General features: G+C 44.4%; 1 protein-coding gene across 1 annotated transcript in view; it reads right to left on the bottom strand.

Annotated features, from left to right (window-relative positions):
* Positions 1 to 7,033: 7,033 nt before the first annotated feature.
* Positions 7,034 to 22,341, bottom strand: part of Trpv1 (transient receptor potential cation channel subfamily V member 1) — a 36,008-nt gene continuing 20,700 nt past the window's right edge. The window contains exons 10-15 of the mRNA XM_042699429.1: positions 19,364 to 19,529; positions 18,969 to 19,035; positions 16,520 to 16,845; positions 15,716 to 15,843; positions 14,359 to 14,474; positions 7,034 to 7,891 (exon numbers count right to left, since the gene is read on the bottom strand). Of these exons, the coding sequence (XP_042555363.1) occupies positions 7,719 to 7,891; positions 14,359 to 14,474; positions 15,716 to 15,843; positions 16,520 to 16,845; positions 18,969 to 19,035; positions 19,364 to 19,529 (976 nt within the window). The 3' untranslated portion in view covers positions 7,034 to 7,718. The remainder of the gene's footprint in view (positions 7,892 to 14,358; positions 14,475 to 15,715; positions 15,844 to 16,519; positions 16,846 to 18,968; positions 19,036 to 19,363; positions 19,530 to 22,341) is intronic.

Below are 22,341 nucleotides of genomic sequence, written 5' to 3'. Positions count from 1 at the left end.
GAGTCACCCTCACACCCACAGCAGCAGCTCTACCCCACAGGGGAAAAGGCTGGGGAGGCCCCTTCCTTGGCACAAAGCTAGAGGTCTTGTCCCAACTCTTCCCTTTCTTGTATTTTATGGTCAACAAGTACTTTCCATCAAAAATCTCAGTTTTCTTAACTGAAGATGGGAATCACAGAATTCACTTCACAACTGTATCACAAGGGTCATAGAGGTGAAAGGACTTAATAAATCATTAAGTGTTCTGCCCTGGGTCCTGGAAGGGAAGGCAGACCCCAGGGTAGCCAGCCCCAAAACCTGGCATTCATCCTTCCAACCCAGCCCTGGATTCATATCCTTCAGAGACAGAGGAAATCCCCAGCAGAAGGTTGGTGCTTCCTGAAGCATACATCATGGACCTTAGTGTCAGACAGCCTCGCCCCTTCCTGGATGTAGTAACTAGAGCAAATCATTTCTCCTGAGCTGTCATTTCTTCACCTGTGTAATGTGCCTACTGTACTTTGTAAAGTACTCATGGCTTAACTGAGAGAGCAAAAGGAAAGGGCAAGATAGACTCAGAACAGAATGAACTCACAAAATTGTGACAGCTATTAGGTATTGTCATTTTTGCTGGCCCAGAGCACTACTAGGAAAGAAGATGAGCAAGGCTTGACTCAGAACATACACCTGTTCTGAAGGCAAAATGAGGACATGACAGGGACCAAGCAGAAGTCTTCACTGGGCCCCAGGCAGTGACTGACCCCAGTTCCTCTGGGTGAGGAGGCTGGGAGCTAATGCAGTGGAGACGTTCCAGCATGCTTCTTCAGATCCCCAGTCACCACAACCTTCCAGGCCTGGGGATGTGGCAGGAGTCAGGGGCAACAAGCTTCTAGAACAGGGGGTCAGGACAGAAGCAGCTTTTAGTTGTGGCTGAAGTTCAGGAGTGCCTTTGCAGATGAATCCAAGAGAGTCCTGAAGTTTCCACTCACAGCTTGAAATCTCATTGATGTGCCTGAAAAACCATCATCAAAGTCCAGCCTTGAGTGAAGCACAACCAGGCTCTGTTGCTCACTTGCTCAGTCCTGACTCAGCCCCCGTCAACCTCCTGCCTTGCTCCTGATTGTGTCAGAACCTTGCAGATGGGGCTGTTCTGGTCTGAGTTTTTAAGCTTTCCTTGTGTCCAAACTTTTCCTCATGCTCTACCTTGTAGCTAGTTAAAAAGATTTCTTATCTCCCATGCGGAGGCTTAGTTTATGGCCATTCAGGAATAAGGGACATCCCCTTCATCTGTGAGCATAGCAGGTCCAGTCACCAACAGAGGCACTACCTCATGGAAACTCATGGAAACTCAATCGGACCCCAAATGCTTAGAAATGGCAGCTCCATGCGCTAATCCACAGTCCCACTTAATCAACCATCATGAGAACCCAGCTTGAAGCCCTGGAGGGATCTGAGGGGGTCAGTGAGTGATTCAGAACCACAAGGGAGGCCAGCTCAAGCAGGAAACCCTGACCCATCCATCAGTCATGTGACAAGGGAGGCCTCTAATGGGGCAGTAAGAATGAGTTCAAGACAGAACAAGCATTTGGGTTGAACTTGAAAAGGAAGCATCTGCAAAGAGAAAAGCCCCATCAGCAGGGGCTTGGAGTCTAGAACCAGACTAACAAAGGTGTGGTGACAAGCCTGGAGCAATGTGTGAACTCAGTAAGGTGACTGGATCTGAGGCTGCAGCCAGGCTGCTGGGTCAGTCTTTACTCCTCAGTCACCCAGACTATGCTGGCATAGCCTCCCAAGGTACAGAGCCTGTGGCTTGGTAGTGATGCATTCGTCACTACTGACCCAGCAGGACTGAACCCACATCTTAAGCCAAAGGCAGTGACTCTAGCTGTCTTCAACAGCACTGATTTTTGGTCTGGTGAGATTCCTGACCTGAATCTGGGATCCTTGATCTGGTGAGATTCCTGTCCTGAACCTGGGATCTATCTGGCACAGTCACAGGAGCATGAATCCACAGGTCTCAACTCTTTCTACCAAGTCTTTAGGCCTTGCAGAACCTAGCATTACCTTTCTCATCTTAACTACCACATGCGTGTCCATTAGGGCTCATCGCTATGATCCCAATGCCTCAGAGCCAAGAGGAATTAATGACTACCTTTCACTACCAGGATCTGGTCCTGGTGTCAGCTAAGGGCCACATTGGATTCTCCTTTCCTCAGGGATTGATTCCCTTTTAATAAATGGATGGGCTACACAGAGGCTCTAGACGTCTGCCAGGATGCCCAATCCCCATCCTTCTCCCTACCTAGTCAGTAGTATCTAAGTGCAGAAGCTATCCTCCTGCCTGGCAAATGTCCCTAGAGGACCAGTCTGGGCCTGCACCAGACCCTGTCCCCTACATCCAAAGACCAGCTGACACCAGGCCCAAGCAATAAACCCAGAGTCCCCCTTCCCGGGAACAGGCAGGAAAGATGGTATCTTTAGGAGTGGGGCAGGCAACTGATCCCTCCACACACCAAAGAACACTGTTTACCCATGAAGAAGAATCACAATTCCATTCCCTACCTCAGGCATGGACAAGTGACAATGATGCGGTCAGGAGAAAGTTTGCCTGTTTGTCTACACCATGGCAGGACACCGCTGGTCCTGAGCTAGAAGAGCAGTTCCTAACTAGCCAAACAACTTCCCTGCTGGGAATTGTGGGTGTGGCTTGGATGTTTCCCAGAAAGGAAAGACAGCAACAGACTTAAAACTGCTAAGACAGTAAATACTAATGTTATTACCACAAAAATATGGTAAGTAATGAGGTGATGTATGGGTTATGTAGTTTAACTCATCCATTCCATGATGCATATGTGTATCAAAATATAATGTTGTACCTAAGTATATCCACTGAATCCAAACTTGCCAATGAAAAATAACAATTTTAGGGCTGGGAAGGTGGCTCAGTGGTAGAGTGCTTGCCTTGCATGCCTGAGCCCCTGGGTTCGATTCCTCAGCACCACATAAGCAAAAAGAAAAAAGCCGGAAGTGGCGCTGTGGCTCAAGTGGTAGAGTACTAGCCTTGAGCTGAAGAGCTGAGGGACAGCGCCCAGACCCAGAGTTCAGGCCCACTACTGGACCCAAAATAAATAAAAAAATAACAATTTTAGAGCACATAAACACATAAATCAACATCTTATAAAACAAAGATTTTGTTTTGTTTATGAGAAGATTAGTAAATTTAAGTATATTATATGTATGATGGAAATATCACAATAAATTCCTCCATGCAGTTAATATATGTTAATAAAATGTTTTAAAAAAGAAAATATAGAAAAATGAAAGGGAATATGACCTGAAAGAATACAACATATGAAATGTAAATTCATACGACACATTAGTCAAGTTCCAATGAAAGTATAGGAGACAGACAAAAAGACTACTTCACTCATTAGAAAGGACCGAGTCCAAAATGCTGGCATCAAAGGCTAGTGAAGATATGGAACAAGAATCCTCATTCATTGCTAATAGGATGCAAACTTGTTCAGCCACTTTGTAAGAAAAGTTGGTGGTTTTTTACAAAAAAAAAAAAAGTGGGGGCTGGGAAGTTGGCTTAGTGGTAGAGTGCTTGCCTCGCATGCATGAGGCCCTGGGTTTAATTCCTCAGCACCACATAAGCAGAAAAAACCGGAAGTGGCGCTGTGGCTCAAGTGGTAAAGTGTTAGCCTTGAGCTGAAGAGCTGAGGGACAGTGCCCAGGCCCAGAGTTCAGCCCCCATGACCGGATCCAAAAAAAAAAAAAAAAGTTGGTGGTTTTTTAACATACCCTTACTTAGTATGACCTAGCAGGTGTGTTCCTTGGTACTTATTCACAGGTGTCTAAAACATATCCTCACACAAAAAAACTGCACATGCTGCATATGGCAGCTTTACTAAGAAGTACCTCAACTTGGAACTGCTGAGATGTCCTGTAGTAGTTGGGTAGATAAATCATGATATATCCAGATATAGGAATTTTATCCAATGCCAAAAAGGAATGGGTTATCAAGACATGAGGACTGCAGTCATGGCTCAAGTGGTAGTGTGCCAGTTGAGCAAGAAAGCTGAGCAAGAGTGAGAGGCCTTGAGTTCAATCTTATAACATACACCCAAACACATGCACACACACACACACGCACACACACACACACTACAAGAAAAGACAAGAAAGAAATTTAAGTGAAATAATTCAATCTGAAAAGGTTACTGTATAATTTCAACTACACAGCATTCAACTACACAGTACAACTAGGACAACTATAAAGACAATAAACAGATTAGTGGTTTTCAGAGGTTGGTGGAAGATGAGGAGGGAAGGATGACAGTGGAGTACAAAGGATTTCAAGGCAGCAAAACGATTTTAACTGATACTGTAGTGATTGATAAACATACATCTGCCAAAATCCATAGAATTAGACGACCCAGAGGGACCCCAGTGGACTCTGGATCATAATAGCATGTTAATCGAGACTTGAGGGACAGGTGTTTGACCCCAGTTAAACAGTTAAGAGATAGAAAGTGACTGGAACAAAGACACACCATGGGAAACAAAGGAAGAACATAAATCACTGTTCTTGTTTCTTCCCTAGGAAGCATGTTCCAATTGCATGTGTACTTAGATGTGTGCACAAGTGAAGGCAAGCTCTCCCACATTCACCCAGGAAGGGAGGGGTCTAACCAGACAGGAACTTCCATCCAACTGGAAAGGCCTTCAGCAGTGAGCAACCATCACTCAACAAATCAAATCAAGGTACATCTCCCGAGAGAGGCAGGTATAGGGACCAAAGATCTAGCAGGCCAGACAAAGAAGCCTCAGATTTTTCCTCACAGAGTGACTGGGAAATGCCCTTCCCACTCAGGGAGTCTGCCAATTCTTTTCTTCCTTCTTCTTTTTTTTTTCTGCTTTCTTTTATCGTTTTTCTTTCATATTCAAAGAAACTTAATTCACCCAATGCCCTGCCTTTTTGTTCTTTTAAAGGACAGAGAAAAAAGAAGTGAAGCCCTTGGACTCCTCAATTGTACCAAATGTACCACTATGAGGCAGGATGTCAATAACAGAGGAAACAGGAAACATATGAGGTATCAAACTTCTGCTTGATTTCACTGTAAACTTAAAACCACCCTAAAAATCATTTATCCTTTTTTTTTTCTTTTGTGCTGATCCTGGGGCTTGAAGTCAAGGCCTGAACACTGTCTCTGAGCTTTTTTGCTCAAGGCAAAGCCACTTCTGGCTTTTTGGTGGTTAACTGGAGATGAGAGTCTCATGGATTATCCTGCCCAAGCCAGCTTCAAACCAGAATCCTCAGCTCACAGCCTCCTGAGTAGATAGGATAACAAGTGAGAGCCACTGCCTGCCCCCCCTCCCCCATTTACTAATTTTAACAGAGAAGAAAGAGAATCTCTGCCAATATGTCCTTTCTTTAACAACTCTAAATTTACACAAAAAGTTTTGATTAAAGGAACACACATGAATTTCTTTCCAGCTCTGAGTAAGTTTGAAAGCTGGTCCAATTTGCAGAAATTTGCAGATAATTGATGTCCATTCAATGTTTTCAAGACAAGCCTACAGATACAACAGGGAGTGGCAGGCCTCAACAGCAAGGCTTCTCTCTCCTGACTCAGGGATAGGCCAGGTGCCCCAGGCAGCATGACTCATCAGTGAAGACAGGCTTTGGAGCCATATAGCCTGGGATCAAATCCAAGCCCCATGCTTTGCTGGCTGGATAACCTTGCCAGCTGCTAGAGCCATAATTTTTTATCTATAAATGCAGCTAAGAATAGCTTCTTCACAAGCTGTTATTTAAAGGATAATGCACATCAAGCACTTTCATAAACTCTCTCATTCGTCTCCACACTCACCTTCCCTGGGGCCTAGGCATGCTTCACTTCAGTCAGCCCTCTGGCTCCTCCTTAGATCCCATATGTGGAACAGACATAATGGAGAACACAGAGTTCATGCATCACCACCAGATTTTCCTTTTATGGTAGGGCCAAAGCCCTGGCCTCTGCTTGAAGTATTCATCCTTTCATAAGCCAATGTCCCATGATTTCGTGACTCAACAATCCACAGATACTAACATAGCTCATCCATGTCTGGGACAGATCTCTCTCCTAGAATAAGTTCTATTCCATAAAGGAAATTGTTAGGTTTTTTGTTTTGTTTTTGGGTCCAGTCATGGGGCCTGAACTCTGGGCCTGGGCGCTGTCCCTCAGCTCTACAGCTCAAGGCTAGTGCTCTACTACTTGGGCCACAGCACCACTTCCGGCCTTTTTCTTTTTGCTTATGTGGTACTGAAGAATCGAACCCAGGGCCTCAGGCATGCAAGGCAAGCGCTCTACCACTGAGCCACCTTCCCAGCCCCAAATTGTCACGTTTTTAAAGAAGAGGTAGCCGAGTAAGAACAGCACCACGCACGTGGTACTCAGTTAAGGGGTAGGTTTATTCATTAGACCTGCTGGGGAAGGCCTAGGAGAGACCTGGGAAAGAGAGCTGGGAAAGAGAGCGTCCAGGCCTGGGTGAGGCCTTATCTAGGGTATGGGCGGAGAAAGGTGTGGCCACATCAAATTCAGATGTGACCTCAGCGGATGCAGATGGGACCTCTTGCAGGTATGCCAGTTGCCTAGGTAACGAAGGTACTGGGTGGAGACTTTGCTGTGAGGAGGGTGGAGTCTGCTTGCATCCAGGAGCAGACCTTACAGAAATAAGGGTCATTGAACTTTTCTATAAAGGGCTAGATCGTAGATACTTTAGGCTTTGTGAGCTATTTGGTCACTGGTACAATTATGCAACTCAGCATTGTATTGTGAAAGCCAAAGACTATAATAAATGACTGTGTGAGGCAAGGTTTCAGTGAGGGTTTATTCATAAAAACAGGAGTAGATTGGATATGGGCCAGGGCAAGGGAAGACTGTCACCATTGGCACAACTAGGGTGACCTGAGGTTCCTAGTAATTGGAAGTACATGGTACTATGAGCATGCACACACACACACACACACACATACACACACACACACACAAAGTTCACACCTGTAATGTACATGTGTATATATATACATACTTTTATTTATTTTTAAGGATGACAAACTAGATGAGGGTGAAAGAGTTTAGTCCTGAAGGGGAACAGGGTTATTTCTAGTTACTACCAATTGAAGTTCATTGATAAAATTCTTACCATATCACTTAGATACAGTTCTGAACTTTTATCTAAATAGCAATTGAGCTAATATCTGGGGGACTTTCCGATTTCACACCAAAATCACTCTTGGGAAAACTTGATTCTTCCAGAGCTTGGAGTGAGACCAGTCTTCCCCACCTTCTCTGGGAGCAAATGATAAACCATTTGAGGCAGATAAGACATTGGGCACAATACAAATACAGATGGTTTTGACATCAAAGGAAATGTTTTGTTCTGAGAAGTGTTTTCATAAGCTTCATATACTTGTACTCCAGTAATATAAAAACCAAAGGAAAAGAAAAGGGGTTAACATGTGTTGCAGTCAGTAAAAAGTTGAAAGGCAGGTCATTTCTTGTTTGAAGATATTCACCTGGAGACGGGTGGCTGGAATCTTCCCATGGACTCGACCACAGTCAACGCAGTATCGGGCACAGGCCCAGGCAGGCTGGCAGGCTACACACAGGGCACTGGTGTTCCCTCAGCAGCTCACAATGGCAGTGTGGCACTCAAAGGCCCAGCCTCGGGGGCACTCTGCATGGCATCCCTCACTTCTCCCCTGGAGCCACAGAATCCTTGGAGACCTCAGCATCCTCTGGTTTAAGGGACCCTGTAAAATGCTTCAGATGAACTTCCTCAGGCTGTGCAGGGTGCCTTTCTCGAGTGTTCACATCTCTCAAAAGAGGAACGAGGGCAAAGTTCTTCCAGTTTCTCCCTGAAACTGAAGGGCAAAGTAACTGTCATTACTACTTTGGATACAATAAAACAAGGCTTACTTATTAACCTCACAAATCTCTAGATGGGGGTAGGGAGGTGGGAGAAGGGAAGGGATGGGAAGGGGAAACAAAGGAGGAGGTAACAATGCTTGATAAGAAATGTACTCATCTTGCCCATGTAATTGTAACCCCTCTATATGGTATTTTCACAATAAAAAAAAAATCTCTAGATAAACAGAGGCCTGAGGATGTACGTTCCTCTTCCTGAAGGTGCTTGGGGAGCCTCATCCACTTGGGTCAGACCCTAACTTCTCTCACCCACCCTGGCATGCTTATGACCTCATGAAACACTATTCACTTGCTTCTTTCAACTGCCCAAATGAGAGACAGGTTTCTTCAGCCTAACACTGAGATCTTTCCCATGAGTGGCTCCATACTAGATGAGCTCTAGAGTGATGAGTGCCAAAGAACCAGGATTTGGGGTACAGTCTAACAGGGCATTGTAGATTGAGAACAATGCCAAGGAAAGCTCAAATGTAGCCAGAAGTCTCAGAGAGCTCCTGAAGATGGCCAAGTTGTTACTCCCATAACCACCTCAGAGCCACCATCTGGCCAACGCAGAAAATGACAGCCAAAGGGCAAAGATAGGGTGTTGTCCTTTCATTTGTTTGGTTAGCCAGCTCCTTGGATGGCCACATTTTATATGATCTGTCTGGAAAACCCGCCTAAATTCACATCTCCCATTCTTGTGTTATGATCCAGGCCCTTCTGCTGGCATCCAACACCTACCACATCGCAAAGGCATCTGCAGTGGGCATTGTGATTGTGACTAGTCCAGCAGAACACACATCAATGAGCTGCTGGCCAATGAGGTGCTGGCCAGTTCCCTCCCCCATGCTGGAACCAAGTCCTAATTGCTACAAAAAAAAAATCTCTATGCTCAGAATGCTGAGCATAGAGACAGAAGGGTCCATGAGACAACAGGCTGAGTGAGTACTTGGATACTACCTACTGGCTGACTGAGTGGTAGGGACACCCAGCATCAGAGATGATTTGGCTCAGTCCTAGTTCTAGTGCCCTCAAAGGAGGCCTGAGTTCCCAACCACTCATTATAGCTCCAAGACTCCCTCCTCATGCTCCCCTAGCTCCTCTATTTACCACTTTTCTTCCCCAGCCTTTCCCTCCTACATTCTTTCACCTCTTTCTATCATTTACACTGATTGATGGGGAGAGGTCCTTGTTACCTGAATTTATCTAGCTAGGCTTTGCTGGGCTTTCTACTGTGACCAAGGAATAATCCTTAATAAATTCTTAATAAATTTTAAGTGTGAAATCAGGAACTCTCTCACCATCCCCCATGCCTGCTCTGTTAAACACAGCTGTGTGTATCCCTGACACTGAGTCAATGTTATTAATATCACATTGAAGCTGGTACCAGTGGCTCACAACTACAATCCTAGCTGCACAGGAGGCTGATATCTAAGGATCCCAGTTCAAAGTCAGTCTGGGAAGGCAAATCCTAGAGACTTTTATCTCTAATTAACCAGCAAAAAGCCAGAAGTTGAAGTGTAGCTCAACTAGTAGAGCATAGCCTTGATGGAAAAGCTAAGAAAGAGCTCCTGAATTCAAACCCCAGTACCAGCACACACACACACACACACACACACACACGCACACACACACACACACACACACACACACACACACACACACACACACACACGTGGGCATGCACACATGTGCAGTAGTTACCGAAAATTTATAAAAACTGTCTCTTATGTGGGGCAGCCCCGATTATTCAAGAAACTGAAGCAGGAGGAGCACTTGAACCCAGTTGTTCAGGGTCAATGAGGCTCCAACGCTAAAATAAAATAATGAAATGAAATGAAACAAAGTGAAATTAAATAATGAAATAACTCTGCTTTATATGTATGTTACATCCCAATAAAAAGTTGATTTTTTGAGGGGGGGGGAGGCTGGGAAGGGATGTGAAGGGTAAACAAAGGAGGAGGCTGCAATGCTTGATAAGAAATGTACGCATTATCTTGCCCATGTAATTGTAACCCCTCTGTACAGTATGTTCACAAAAAAAGTTGATTTTTAAGTTTATGAAATATATAAAATGAACCATTTATGATATAATATCAAACATGAAAGATATAACATCAGGAAAACTGGTTTAAAAAAGTATGCACTTTCGGGCTGGGAAGTTGGCTCAGTGGTAGAGCGCTTGCCTTGCATGCCTGAGGCCCTGGGTTCGATTCCTCAGCACCACATAAGCAAAAAGAAAAAAGCCGGAAGTGGCGCTGTGGCTCAAGTGGTAGAGCGCTAGCCTTGAGCTGAAGAGCTGAGGGACAGCACCCAGGCCCAGAGTTCAGGCCCCAAGACCGGACTCCCCCCCCCAAAAAAAAAAAGTATGCACTTTCTGCAAGACTTGATTTACTCTTCAGTCACTTTTTTTTTTTTTTGTCAGTCCTGGGATTTGACCTCTGGGCCTGGGCACTGTCCCTCAGCTCTTCAGCTCAAGGCTAGTTTACTCTACCACTTGAGCCACAGTGCCACTTCCTGTTTTCTGGTGGCTAACTGGAGATAAGAATTTCACGGATTTTCCTGCCTGGGCTGGCTTTGAACCATGACCCTCAGATCTCAGCCTCCTAAGTAGCTAGGATTACATGAGCCACTGTTGCCTGGCTCTTCAGTCACTTTTAAGGACAAGTTCACCTATCAAGTGGTGGAACACATGCCTAGCAAGCTCAAGGTCCTGAGTATAATCTCCAGTGTCAATAAAAAAAATAAAATAAAAAGCCAAACAGCAACTTTAGAACTCACATCTGTAACCTTAGAAACAGTCTGAAGGTCTATAGTAACAAACACCAAATCAAGAAAACAACTTTTAAATGATAGGGAACTAAAACTACTTTAAAAAAAAAAAAAAAAAAGGAACCCTATTACACTGCTGGTGGGAACGTACACTTATACAACCACTTTGGAAAGCAGTCTGGAGGATCCTTAGAAAGCTAAAGACTGACCTCCCTTACGACCCAGTCATACCACTTCTAGGCATCTACCCTGAACAACAGGAACCAATATACAAGGACACATGCATTTCCATGTTTATTGCAGCACTGTTCACAATAGTTAGGATATGGAAACAACCCAGATGCCCCACCACAGATGAATGGATCCAAAAATTGTGGTATCTATACACAATGGAATATTATGCAGCCATTAGAAATGACAAAATAATGGCATTTGCAGGGAAATGGATGGAGCTAGAAGGAATCATGTTGAGCGAGGTAAGCCAAGAGCAAAGAGACAAACGATACATGGTCTCCCTGATAAGTGGATGTTAAATCCAAAATGTCAAGTGATGCGACAAAATTAACAGAACTTAAGAAACAAAGAACTTCCATTCATCTGGTTGAACCACTACTAAATATCCCCATGCTGCTGATCACATGTATGGTGTATATGTGTACACCGTTATATGTTATAGACCGTGATAGACAATTTGCTCCAGGAAAGTTAGAATGAACTTGTGACTTTAAATGAGCATCATTATTCCACAATACTGTGAAATTTGGGAAATTTTGTAATCACTTAATCACAATAATAAAAAAAAGCACCAGAAAACTAGAAGTGGAGCAATGGCTCAAGTGGTAGAGCATGAGCCTTGAGCTGAATTGTTCAGGGACAGCTCCCAGGCCTAAAGCTCAAGCCCCACGACTGACAGAGAGAGAGAGAGAGAGAGAGAGAGATCTTTCATGCAATTGCTTCTAACATATTTATAAGATTATGTCTTTGTTGCCTTGTGTGTCCCTCCCCCATGGTACAACCCCTGCTTTCACTATATATGATGTTGGTATATGTGGAGGGGAAGGGGGAAAAAATTGTTAAAACAGGGATACAGGAGGACTCATTACAACAATGAGATGTACAAGTCGTTATGTCGAAAAACGAACTTTACAACTTTGGTGGGGAGGGGACGGGGGGGGGGGGGGAGGAGGGGGAAGGATACGAAGGGATGGGAAGGGGAAACAAAGCAGGAGGCTACAATGATTGATAAGAAATGTGCTCATTATGTTACCCATGTAATTGTAACCCCTCTGTACAGTATTTTCACAATAAAAATATATTAAAAATTTTAAAAAAACAAAAACAAAACCTCTTTCCAAAAGATAGGAAGAAATTTTCATACCATTCAATTTGGCAATGATTTCTTGGATGTGATAGCAAAAGATAGGGAAAGAAATTTAAAAAGTCCAATTTATGGACTTCATAAAAATGTAAACAATATTCTCAGCCAGACACCAGTGGCTCACACCTGTAATGCTGGCTGCTCAGGAGGCTGAGATCTAAAGATTGGGCTTCGAAGCCTGCTGGAGCAGGAAGTCCATGAGACTCATCTCCATTGACCACCAAAAAGCTGGAAATGGAACTGTGGCTCAAGTAGTAGAGCACTAGCCTTGAGCAAAAACAAGCTTATGGACAGCACCCAGGCACTGAGTCCAAGCCCCAAGACTGGCACAAAAAAAAAAGAACTTTCTCATCTGGGTACAGTGGTGCAGCTGGTTCCACTGCATTGGAAGCGCAGGTAAAAGGATCACAATCTGAGTGTAGCCCAGGCAAAAAATATAACTAAAATCAAAAGGAAAAAAATAACTAAATCAAAAGGAAATGCTGAATGTCTAGCCAAAGTGGCGAGTGCAAGGCCCTAAATCAGCCTGCTGAAAGGGAAAAAAATTATAAATCACATATGTGACAAATGATTAATATCCAGAATAGATTAAAAGCTAATATTTTAATGCATAAAGAACTTAAATAAAGAATATTTACAAAAGGCAATTAAGAAGATAATATGTTAAATATCATTTGTCACTAGGAAAATACAAGTCAAAACTACAATGAAATACCACTTCAAAGTTAGGATGATTATACTTAAAAGAAAAAGAAAAACATGGCAATTGTTGAGGAGAATGAGAAGAAATCAGGACATTGAGGCATTACTAGTGAAAATATAAAGGAATGAAGCTACTTTGGAAAACATTTTGGCTATTCCTCAAAATGTTAAACAGAAATACCATATAGTCCAGCAATTCCACTCCTCAGTGCATACCCCAAAGCACAGATGAGAATCATATACACCAATGCTCATTATAATAATTTACAATAATTTACAATAGCCAAAATAGCAGAACCAATCCAAATACCAATCAACAGGTAAATGGATTAATTAAATTTGTTATAATGCATGTAATATAACATTATCCCACCAGCATAAAAGAACAAATATTATTGGATTCCTTTATATAACTTACGAGTGGGAAAATTCACATGAGAGAATGGAACACAAGTTACTAGTATCTGAGGAAAAGAAGAACGGGGGACTTAATGATTAGTGATGATAAAATTTCTGTTCAAGATGACAAAAAAATTTCTAGAGATAGATAGTGATTATGATTGAACAATGTTAATATAATTAATCCAGTAAAATTTTATGTATATTTAGTGTATCTGTGGATGATAACAGTATTTTGATTTTGTAGTAGGAATCAAACCTAGGACCACTACAAGCAATCTTGCTAGACAAACCATCTACTACCAAGTTATATCCTAGCCCATATTTTAAAAGCAAAAGCAAAAACAAAAAACAAGCTGGAAACAGGTGGCTCACATCAATAATCCTACCTACTCAAGAGGCTGAAATCTGAGGATCAGGGTTCCAAGCCAGCCTGGGCAGGAAAGTCTATGAGACTCTTATCTCCAATTAACCACCAAAAGGCTAGATGTGGAGTTTTGGCTCAAGTGGTAGAATGCTAACCCTGAGGAAAAATGCTTAGGGACAGCTCCCAGGCCCTGAGTTCAAGCTCCAGGACCAGTATACACACACACACACACACACACACACCATTAAAAAATTTCCAATAGTTCAGATTATAATTGTACCTCCAAATGTACTACACTTGCCACGCTCATCATACCTTTCATTTAATGCTTACTGTGAAAGGTTGATCATTAACTGTTAGGCAACATTCTGGTTGTAATTTTCCACAAAGTTTTCTGCTTCAGATGTACCCTTTTCTCCCCTTCCATCCTTTCCACCTGTCCACTTGTGCCATTTAAAAGAAGTGTTCCCATACAACTCTTATGTCCCCATAGCCCCACATAACTGATTGCATACGTGGGGTAGCCCTCAAAAGCAGGGGTGTGGCCTAAGCTTCTCTCTCAGGAGCCCTGAGGCAATGCCAGGGCCAGGGGTGTGGGCACAACTGGCTTGTAGAAACCCCAGGAGCCCTCAGTGTGTCATATTTAAGGACATTCTAGTGTACCATAGCTAGGGATGTGTGGCTGGCAGGCATCTGAAGCTACCTCAGAACCCAGGCCTTCACGGGGTATGGGGACCCACCTGCCCAACGCCATGCCACTGGCCAAGGAGGCCCCTCCATGCCCAGCACTGGCCCTCATGCCTCACCTCTGCCTGACCTCAAGGAGAAGCTCAGGGTGCGTTTGACGCCCTCACAGTTGCCTGGGTCCTCATTGATGATGCCCACATTGGTGTTCCAGGTGGTCCAGTTCACCTCATCCACCCTGCAGGTGACAGGTGAAGTCAGGGAGCTGGCTGCCCAGGCTGGCCCAGCTTCCCGATACCACTCCCAATACATCAGCATGGAAACAGCTACCAAGAGGCAGGAGCCTGCTTTGGGGACACTTTCTCTCTCCAGTTTCATCATGAGACACTTTAACTGTAGATTTCTAGTCCTGACCCTGCTCACCATATTGTCCCTTCAGACACTTAAAACTTTCATCATTGAACATTTGACCATGTGCTAGAATCTACAGTGGTTTTCTTTGCCCAGAGCTAAGCCCTAAGGGGCTCTCAAAGCTACAGCTGCCTAAAAAGAGTTTTATATTTTTATGGGGTACCAGTGGCTCAGGCCTGTAACCCTACCTACTCAGGAGGCTGAGATCTGAGGATCATGATTCAAAGCTAACACAGGCAGGAAAGCCTATGAGACCCTGTTCTCCAATTAGCTACCCACCCACTCCCCTTTGCCCCCCAAAAAAGTCAGAAGTGGAGTTATGACTCAAATGCTAAAGTATAAGTCTGGAGTGAAAAGGGCTCAGGGAATGAACCCAGGTCCTGAGTTCAGCCCCACTACCAGCACAAAAATGAAAGAATAGAATAGAATAGAATGCTAGGAAATTGATTTTTTTTTAAATTAAAATAGCTAGGTGTTGGGGCTGGGAAGGTGGCTCAGTGGTAGAGTGCTTGCCTTGCATACATGAGGCCCTGGGTTTGATTCCTCAGCACCACATATGCAAAAAGAAAGAAGCCGGAAGTGGCGCTGTAGCTCAAGTGGTAGAGCGCTAGCCTTGAGCTGAAGAGCTGAAGGACAGCGCCCAGGCCGAGTTCAGGCCCCACGACTGGACCCAAAAAAAAAAAAAAAAAAGCTAGGTGTTGGTGGCTCACACCTGTACTCCTATTACTCAGGAAGCTTTGATTTAAGGACAGCAGTTTGAAGCCAGCCCAGGCAAGAAAGTCTGTAAGACTCCTATCTCCAATTAACCACCAAAAGTGGAGCTGTGGTTCAAGTGGCAGAGCTCTAGCCTTAAGCAAAAACCAGGGACAGCACCCAGGCCCTGAGTTCTAGCCCCAGGACTACACCAAAAAGAAACAAACAAAAAGTCTCCTATTCTCCTGACAGGCCCTAAGAGGCCTTGAGGCCCTAAGAGGCCCTCTATACCCACAGCTGGCTCCAAGCATGTTCCTTCATGCCCATAACTGCACCCCCCAGGTTCTCAAGCATTGATTCCTACCTAGGTCTTACCTAAAACACCACCTGTAGTCGTCCTTGCCATCCGGAGTAAACCCCACCTGCAGCAGCTTGCCGGAGCGGAAGGCCTTCCTCATGCACTTCAGGAAGCTCTTTTCTGTGTCCAGGATAGTGATAGCTCTCTGCAGGAAGACACAAAGGGCTGAGTAGCCAAGGGTCAGAGGGACAGAAGCCACTAGCCAGGATCAGCCTCTCAAGGTATCTCCTAGCTTCTGATACCTCAGACCTGACCTTCCAGGATCCCCTCTCCTGGGCTTGTTTCCACAGACTGGCAGGTTCGTGCTCTAAGAACGAGCTCAACTCATCCAGCTCAGATCTGCCTGGTGCCTGCTGAGCCTGGCTGGGACAGTTCCATAAGTGACCCCAGACCCTCCCCTAAGGAGCTCACAGGTCACCATACAGGGAGTAGGTAAAAGGAAGGACTCCAAGTGAGTCTGAATCCTGGTTTTGCCTCTTGCCAGCTGTGTTCCCTGGGACACCTAACCATCCCTATCAAATTCCTCCTATCAAAGTGAGGGGGGATTAAATGAGAGAAGCTAAATAACAGGAGGTGTATGTAGACCACATGGTTCAGAAAGGGAGCTCCCAGCGTCCTTTGCCCCATGTGACTAGTATCAATTACCACCCTGCAATACGTTTATCTGTGATGGACACTCCACATGTCCTTCACTCCAGAACTGCCCAATCTCAGCCACACATGACTTCTCTGGATGCTAGTCCTAGGTCTAGCTGTGCCCAGCTGTGTGAGGCAGCAGTACAGCTAGCCCTCTGGGCTGTGTCCCCTACTAGCTGTCCCACCTGAAGCTTCCAGATGTTCTTGCTCTCCTGCGCAATTTTGTTGACAGTCTCTCCCATGAGGGCAATGAGCATGTTGAGCAGGAGGATGTAGGTGAGAATCACATATGCTAGTAACAGGATGATGAAGACAGCTTTGAAGTCATAGTTTTCAGTGAACTCCAGGTCACCCATGCCAATGGTGAACTTGAACAGCTCCAGACACGTGAAATACAGGCTGTTGTAGTTGTCAGGTGGTTGTACCTTACAGCCTGGACCCCGCCTGCTTTGCAATGTGGATTCAGCCAGCACAGAGTCATTCTTTCCATCCTCAATCAATGTCACCACCGCTACAGGCCATGGAAGGGAGAGGTACAGCTGGATGGAAGCCAAGACTCCAGGGCCCCTAACACCCTCTCCTGCCCTGCTACCCAGGATGGGTTGACAGCAAAAAACCTGCTCAGACATGGAGCACCCTTGCGTGCAACTATCAGAAATTTTCCATAATATACTGCTTTATCATAATAAGACTTTATGTTCATATGCTAGAAAAATGTTAAAATAAATCTGTTAGGGCTGGGAAGGTGGCTCAGTGGTAGAGTGCTTGCCTTGCATGGATGAGGCTCTGGGTTCGATTCCTCAGCACCACATAAACAGAAAAAGCTGGCGGTGGCTCTGTGGCTCAAGTGGTAGAGTGCTAGCCTTGAGCTGAAGAGCTGAGGGACAGTGCCCAGGCCCAGAGTTCAGGCCCCATGGCCAACAAAAAATAAAAATAAAAAATAATAATAAATCTGTTAATACAGTGTGAATATAGTCACCTTTTTTTTTTTTTTTTGTCGGTTGTGGGGCTTGAACTCTGGGCCTGGGCGCTGTCCCTCAGCTCTGTAGCTCAAGGCGAGCGCTCTACCACTTGAGCTACAGCGCCACTTTCAGTTTTCTGGTGGTTTATTGGAGATAGGAGTCTCACAGTCTCTCCTGCCTGGGCTGGCTTTGAACCTCAATCCTCAGATCTCAGCCTCCTGAGTAGCTAGGATTACAGGCGTGAGCCACCAGCGCCCGGCTTATATAGTCACCTTTGTACAATGTACAACCTGCTTAATTTTATACATCAGCCCTAGCTTTATCTCATTTGTCAGCTACCCTCTGTGTACCTGTGTTGCTTGGGGGTTCTGTCTACTCTAGAACTCTAGGTGTCAAGCAGAATAGCCTCTTCCCACTTACCACCCTGTTCTTTAGCAGTTGTACAACATAGTTATGCATATCAGTATCATGAACCCCCTTGGCCTTATCCCTTCCTTTGGCTACTGATATGCAGGGATTTCAGGTACAGATGCCAGAGCCATTTCTACCAGGGCCCTCCTGGATGAGCTTTCCCACTCTCCCACAGAACCCATGTAACTGCAGAACTGAGACGAGAATCAGAACAGAGCCACGTGCTTCAAACATGATGTGCATATGCCAAATAAAAGGCACAGAAGTCTTCTTGAAGGGCTCTCAAGGACCAACCTCAGACACTCTGAGCATCAGAGTAAAGGTTGATAAAAAGGATTTACTCTCTGGGTGCCAGTGGCTAAAGCCTGTAATCCTGGCTACTCAGGAGGCAGAGATCTGAGGATCATGATTCAAAGCCAGCCCAGGCAGGAAAGCCCAAGAGACTCTTATCTCCAATAAACCACCAGAAAACTGGCAGTGGTGCTGTGGCTCAAGTGGTAGAGTGCTAGCCTTGAACTGAAAAGCTCAGAGACAGCGCCCAGGCCCAGAGTTCAAGCCCCAAGACTGCCAAAAATTTTTAAAAAAAGAAGAAGATTCAATCATTTAAAAGTAATAGTCCATGAAGCAAAAAGAAAAAGAGAAAATCCAAGGGAGGGAAAGAGGGAAGAAAAGAGGAAGGGAGAGAAGCAGGCAGGCAGAAAGGAAGACAAGAAAACAGGCAGGCAGGCAGAAAGGAAAGTTCTATGGGCTCCAAAAAACAATTTTCACTATAGTGTGTGTGTGTGTGTGTGTGTGTGTGAGAGAGAGAGAGAGAGAGAGAGAGAGAGAGAGAGAGAGAGAGAGAGAGAGAGAGAGAGAAAGAGAGTGAGAGAGTGAGAGAGAGAGAAAGTGATTTGTAAATCTAGGGAATCTAAGTAAGCAGTATAATAAAGTTATTGTTATTCTTCATAAAACTCTCCTTTAAATCTTATGTTAAAATAAAGCTAGGGGGAAACTGAGTCACAGTACAGCTATGCTACAGGCAATCAATATTACCTATATCAAAAATTACTGACAACTTTTTATGAATCACATTTCCAAGTTCTCAAGCTGGTTTTAGTGTATCCTCTATCCATTCACTCTGTCACCTGCAGACATAATACTGTCTTGTCCCCCCTCCACACACACACACACACACACACGTTTCCTTCCCCCCTCCCAGGCAGAAGCCTTAGGAAGTCAGGAGCCCAACCCTCCCACTAGGCCTGACCATTCCCCTTACCTGTGGAAAACCCAAACAAGAAAACAAGATAGACAAACATGAAGCGACACAGGTCTCTCAGGATCATCTACAAGAGAGAGTAAGCTTATTAGAGACAAATCTGGGCCCTAGAAAAAGCAAAGCAAGATGGCAGGCAAACAACCCATAAACATGCAGGAGTGCTGTGTTACCGCTCACCCATACCTCCCATGGGCTTTGTTCTGGTTGGGAGAGGGGCTCTTAGGGGTCAGAGGGTCAAAGTTCAGATAAGCCCCCACACCTCAAAGCCTGATTACATGATTCTTGGGAAATGGGTTGAGAGCTAAATCAACACCTCCCAAGATGATTGAGACAGGCTGGGTAATGTGAGGGGCCATGCTCTACACCCCTGGGGTAAAAGAGACTATAAAAACCACCTTCTCAATCATGACAGCATAGATGCCCATCTGCTGGAAGCCTCGTGTATAGTAGAGCATGTTGGTCCAGCCCATGGCCAGGGAGAATACCATGGAGGCCACGTACTCCTTGTGGTGACAGAAGTACAGCACCACAGATGCCAGCATGAACAGTGACTGCACAAAGCTGAGTAGAGAGACAGGAAGCTCAGTTCATGGGTGCTTAGGAGGCCTGGTCCCCTCAATCAAAAACCCAAGGCTACACATGTGGGCCTGAAGACTAAGGCCCGTGTAGGTGCTGTACTGCTGTACTGCTTGAGCTGTACTGCTTCCGAAATAGCCCATGAGTTCTCAGCAGGAGCAATATTACTCTCCTAATAGGTAAAATTTGGTTAAGGGTAGGAAATAAGATCTTATTCTCTATAAAGCCCAGATATAAAAATACCACTGATGTTCCTTATGAAAGCCCATTATAGCTGAAAAAGCATTGGATCCACTTAACTTACTAAACATTAGAGCTTAGCAACACAGAGCATCAGAGTGTAGGTTGTCCCCTCACGATCATGCAGCTCTCTGCGCAACACCACAAAGAAGACCCTGCAAGCCAGGCATTGGTGGCTCACACCTATAATCCTAGCTACTCAAGAGGTTGCAATCTGAGGATTTTGGTTTGAAGTCAACCCAGGTAGGAAAGTCCATTAGACTTTTATCTCCAGTTAATCACACACACAAAAAAAAAACAGAAGTGGAGCTGTGGCTCAAGTTGTAGTACTAGCTTTGAACAAAGAAGCTCAAGGAGTACTCCCATGCCCTGAGTTCAAAACCCAGGACTGGCATACACACCAAAAAGAGGATTATGCAACATCCTGCTATCCCAGGAAGATACACAAATCTACCCAGTACCTACTAATTACATGCCAGCATGAAGTAAAATCCTAGGTTAAACAGTCTTAAGTTGGGAACTATCTGTACATAAATGGATACATAATATCACTGAGCCACTGAAATTTCATGGGAAGTTTAAGTAAGAAAAAATATCCAAAAAGATAATAACGGAAAATGGTTGAGAAACATTGCTTTAACCCCCAACAACCTTCCTGCTTGGTCCTCAGGAACAAGAGACTGGCAGGATAATAGATGACGTAGGAAGCCTAGGCCTATAAGGGAACAGCAATGTTCTTTCAAAAACCTACAGACAAGCAGGGCGCTGGTGGCTCACCCTGTAATCCTAGCTACTCAGGAGGCTGAGATCTGAGGATCTCAAAGCCAGCCTGGGCATGAAAGTCCATGAGACTCTTATCTCCAATAAAAATCACTGTGGCTCAAGCAATAGAGCAGTTGCCTTGAGTTGAAGAGCTCAGGGACAGCACCCAGGCCCAGAGTTCAAGCCCCATGATTGACCAAAAAAACAAAAAAAAACCTACAGATAGTGGTGGACACATCATCAGTTTCAGGAACAAAGCCAAGGAAAATGTCCTTCAACTCCCTAGCCCAGTGAACAAGGTGGAGGGCTTCTGGAGGGCCTATGACAGAACTGTTAAGTGACTCCCTCCTTGTCTTGGTTCATCATGGTCTCCTTCAAAGAGTCTTCCTGGCTACATTCATCCTACAGACCACATTGGCAATCTTACTCCTAATTTGTATAAAAGGTTCAGCAAAAGTGACCACTGTTCTGATGTGAATCTGGAAAACTGTAAAGATTGTATCAATAAACTGGTTCACCAACTTGAATCCTCAGCAGCTTCAGAACCTGGGCCAGAAAGTTAATTAAACCAGTTGCAATAGGCAAAAAGCTATCTCTGGTGACAAATGGGATCCCCACAATGGATTTGGGAGTTGAAACACAATAAATAAATGAAAAGTGAATTAGCAGACCCCAGAATGCCAAATCCAAACACAGCATTGGGGGAAAACTGAGAAACAATCCTGACAATAAAGGAACTTCAAAGGCTTCCCCTAATTAGAAGGAGAGTGAAGAAGGGCCTAAAAAGGAATACTAGAAATTTCATCTCTGACGACTTATAATAAAGCAAAAGGCCTTTGACCCAGATTTATCAGCATCATTAAAAACATTGAGAAGTGGCTCATGCCTGTAATCCTAGTTCCTAAGATCTTAGGATCAAAGTTTGAACCAGGCAGAAAAGTTTCTTAGACTCTGATCTCCGAATCATGAGCAAAAAGAAGAGTATTTGAGGGTGACATTGTCCAAAAAGAAATGTACTCATTACCTCACTTATGAAATAGCAACCCACAGTACATCACCTTTATAATAACAATTTTTTTAAAGGCAGTTGATATGTAGATCACCAGCCTTGATCTTGAGTTCAAAGTCTCACACACATATACATACACACACACACACACACACACACACACAAATACGCACACACACACACACACACACACACAGAGATGGTACCAGAAACAGAAATAGCTATTGTGTACATTATATAACATAAGTGATAGAAAGCTCTCAGAAAGCTGGGAGGTGGACTTCTTCCTTCCAGGATAAAAGCTTGAGAGGAAAAAAAAAATTCTTTATAAAGTTTGGTTTATCCAAATCTGCCTATAGTAAAGCCTAAATTGATGCCAGTCCACACATAAAGAGCTTGCAACCAGTGTACCATGGGTTTTTTTTTCTTTTTGTGCCTGTACTGAGGCTTCAACTCAGAGCCCAAGCACTGACCCTTAGCATTTCTGCTCAAGGTTGGTGCTCTACCGCTTAAGCCACAGCTCCACTTCTTGCTTTTTGGTTAGGTTAATCGGAGATAAGCATCTCATTGACTTTCTTGCTCAGCTGGCTTTGAACAATGATCCTCAGCTCTCAGCCTCCTGGGTGCCTAGCTCAGTGCTGCACTCTTTATCACAAACATATATCAAGAATTTCCAGATTATGATGACAGCTGCTAACATAAAAGCAAAAAACAATTAAACTATAGGAAATAACTTGGAGAAAAGAAAAACTATGCAAAAATGAAAGAAAAAAATAAGGTTGGAGG

Source organism: Dipodomys spectabilis, unplaced genomic scaffold (assembly GCF_019054845.1).
Source record: "Dipodomys spectabilis isolate Male_0828 unplaced genomic scaffold, ASM1905484v1 ptg000250l, whole genome shotgun sequence".
Lineage (NCBI taxonomy): Eukaryota > Metazoa > Chordata > Mammalia > Rodentia > Heteromyidae > Dipodomys > Dipodomys spectabilis.
The sequence above is the reverse complement of the archived record's forward strand: the minus strand, read 5'-3'. Positions and strand labels throughout refer to the sequence as shown.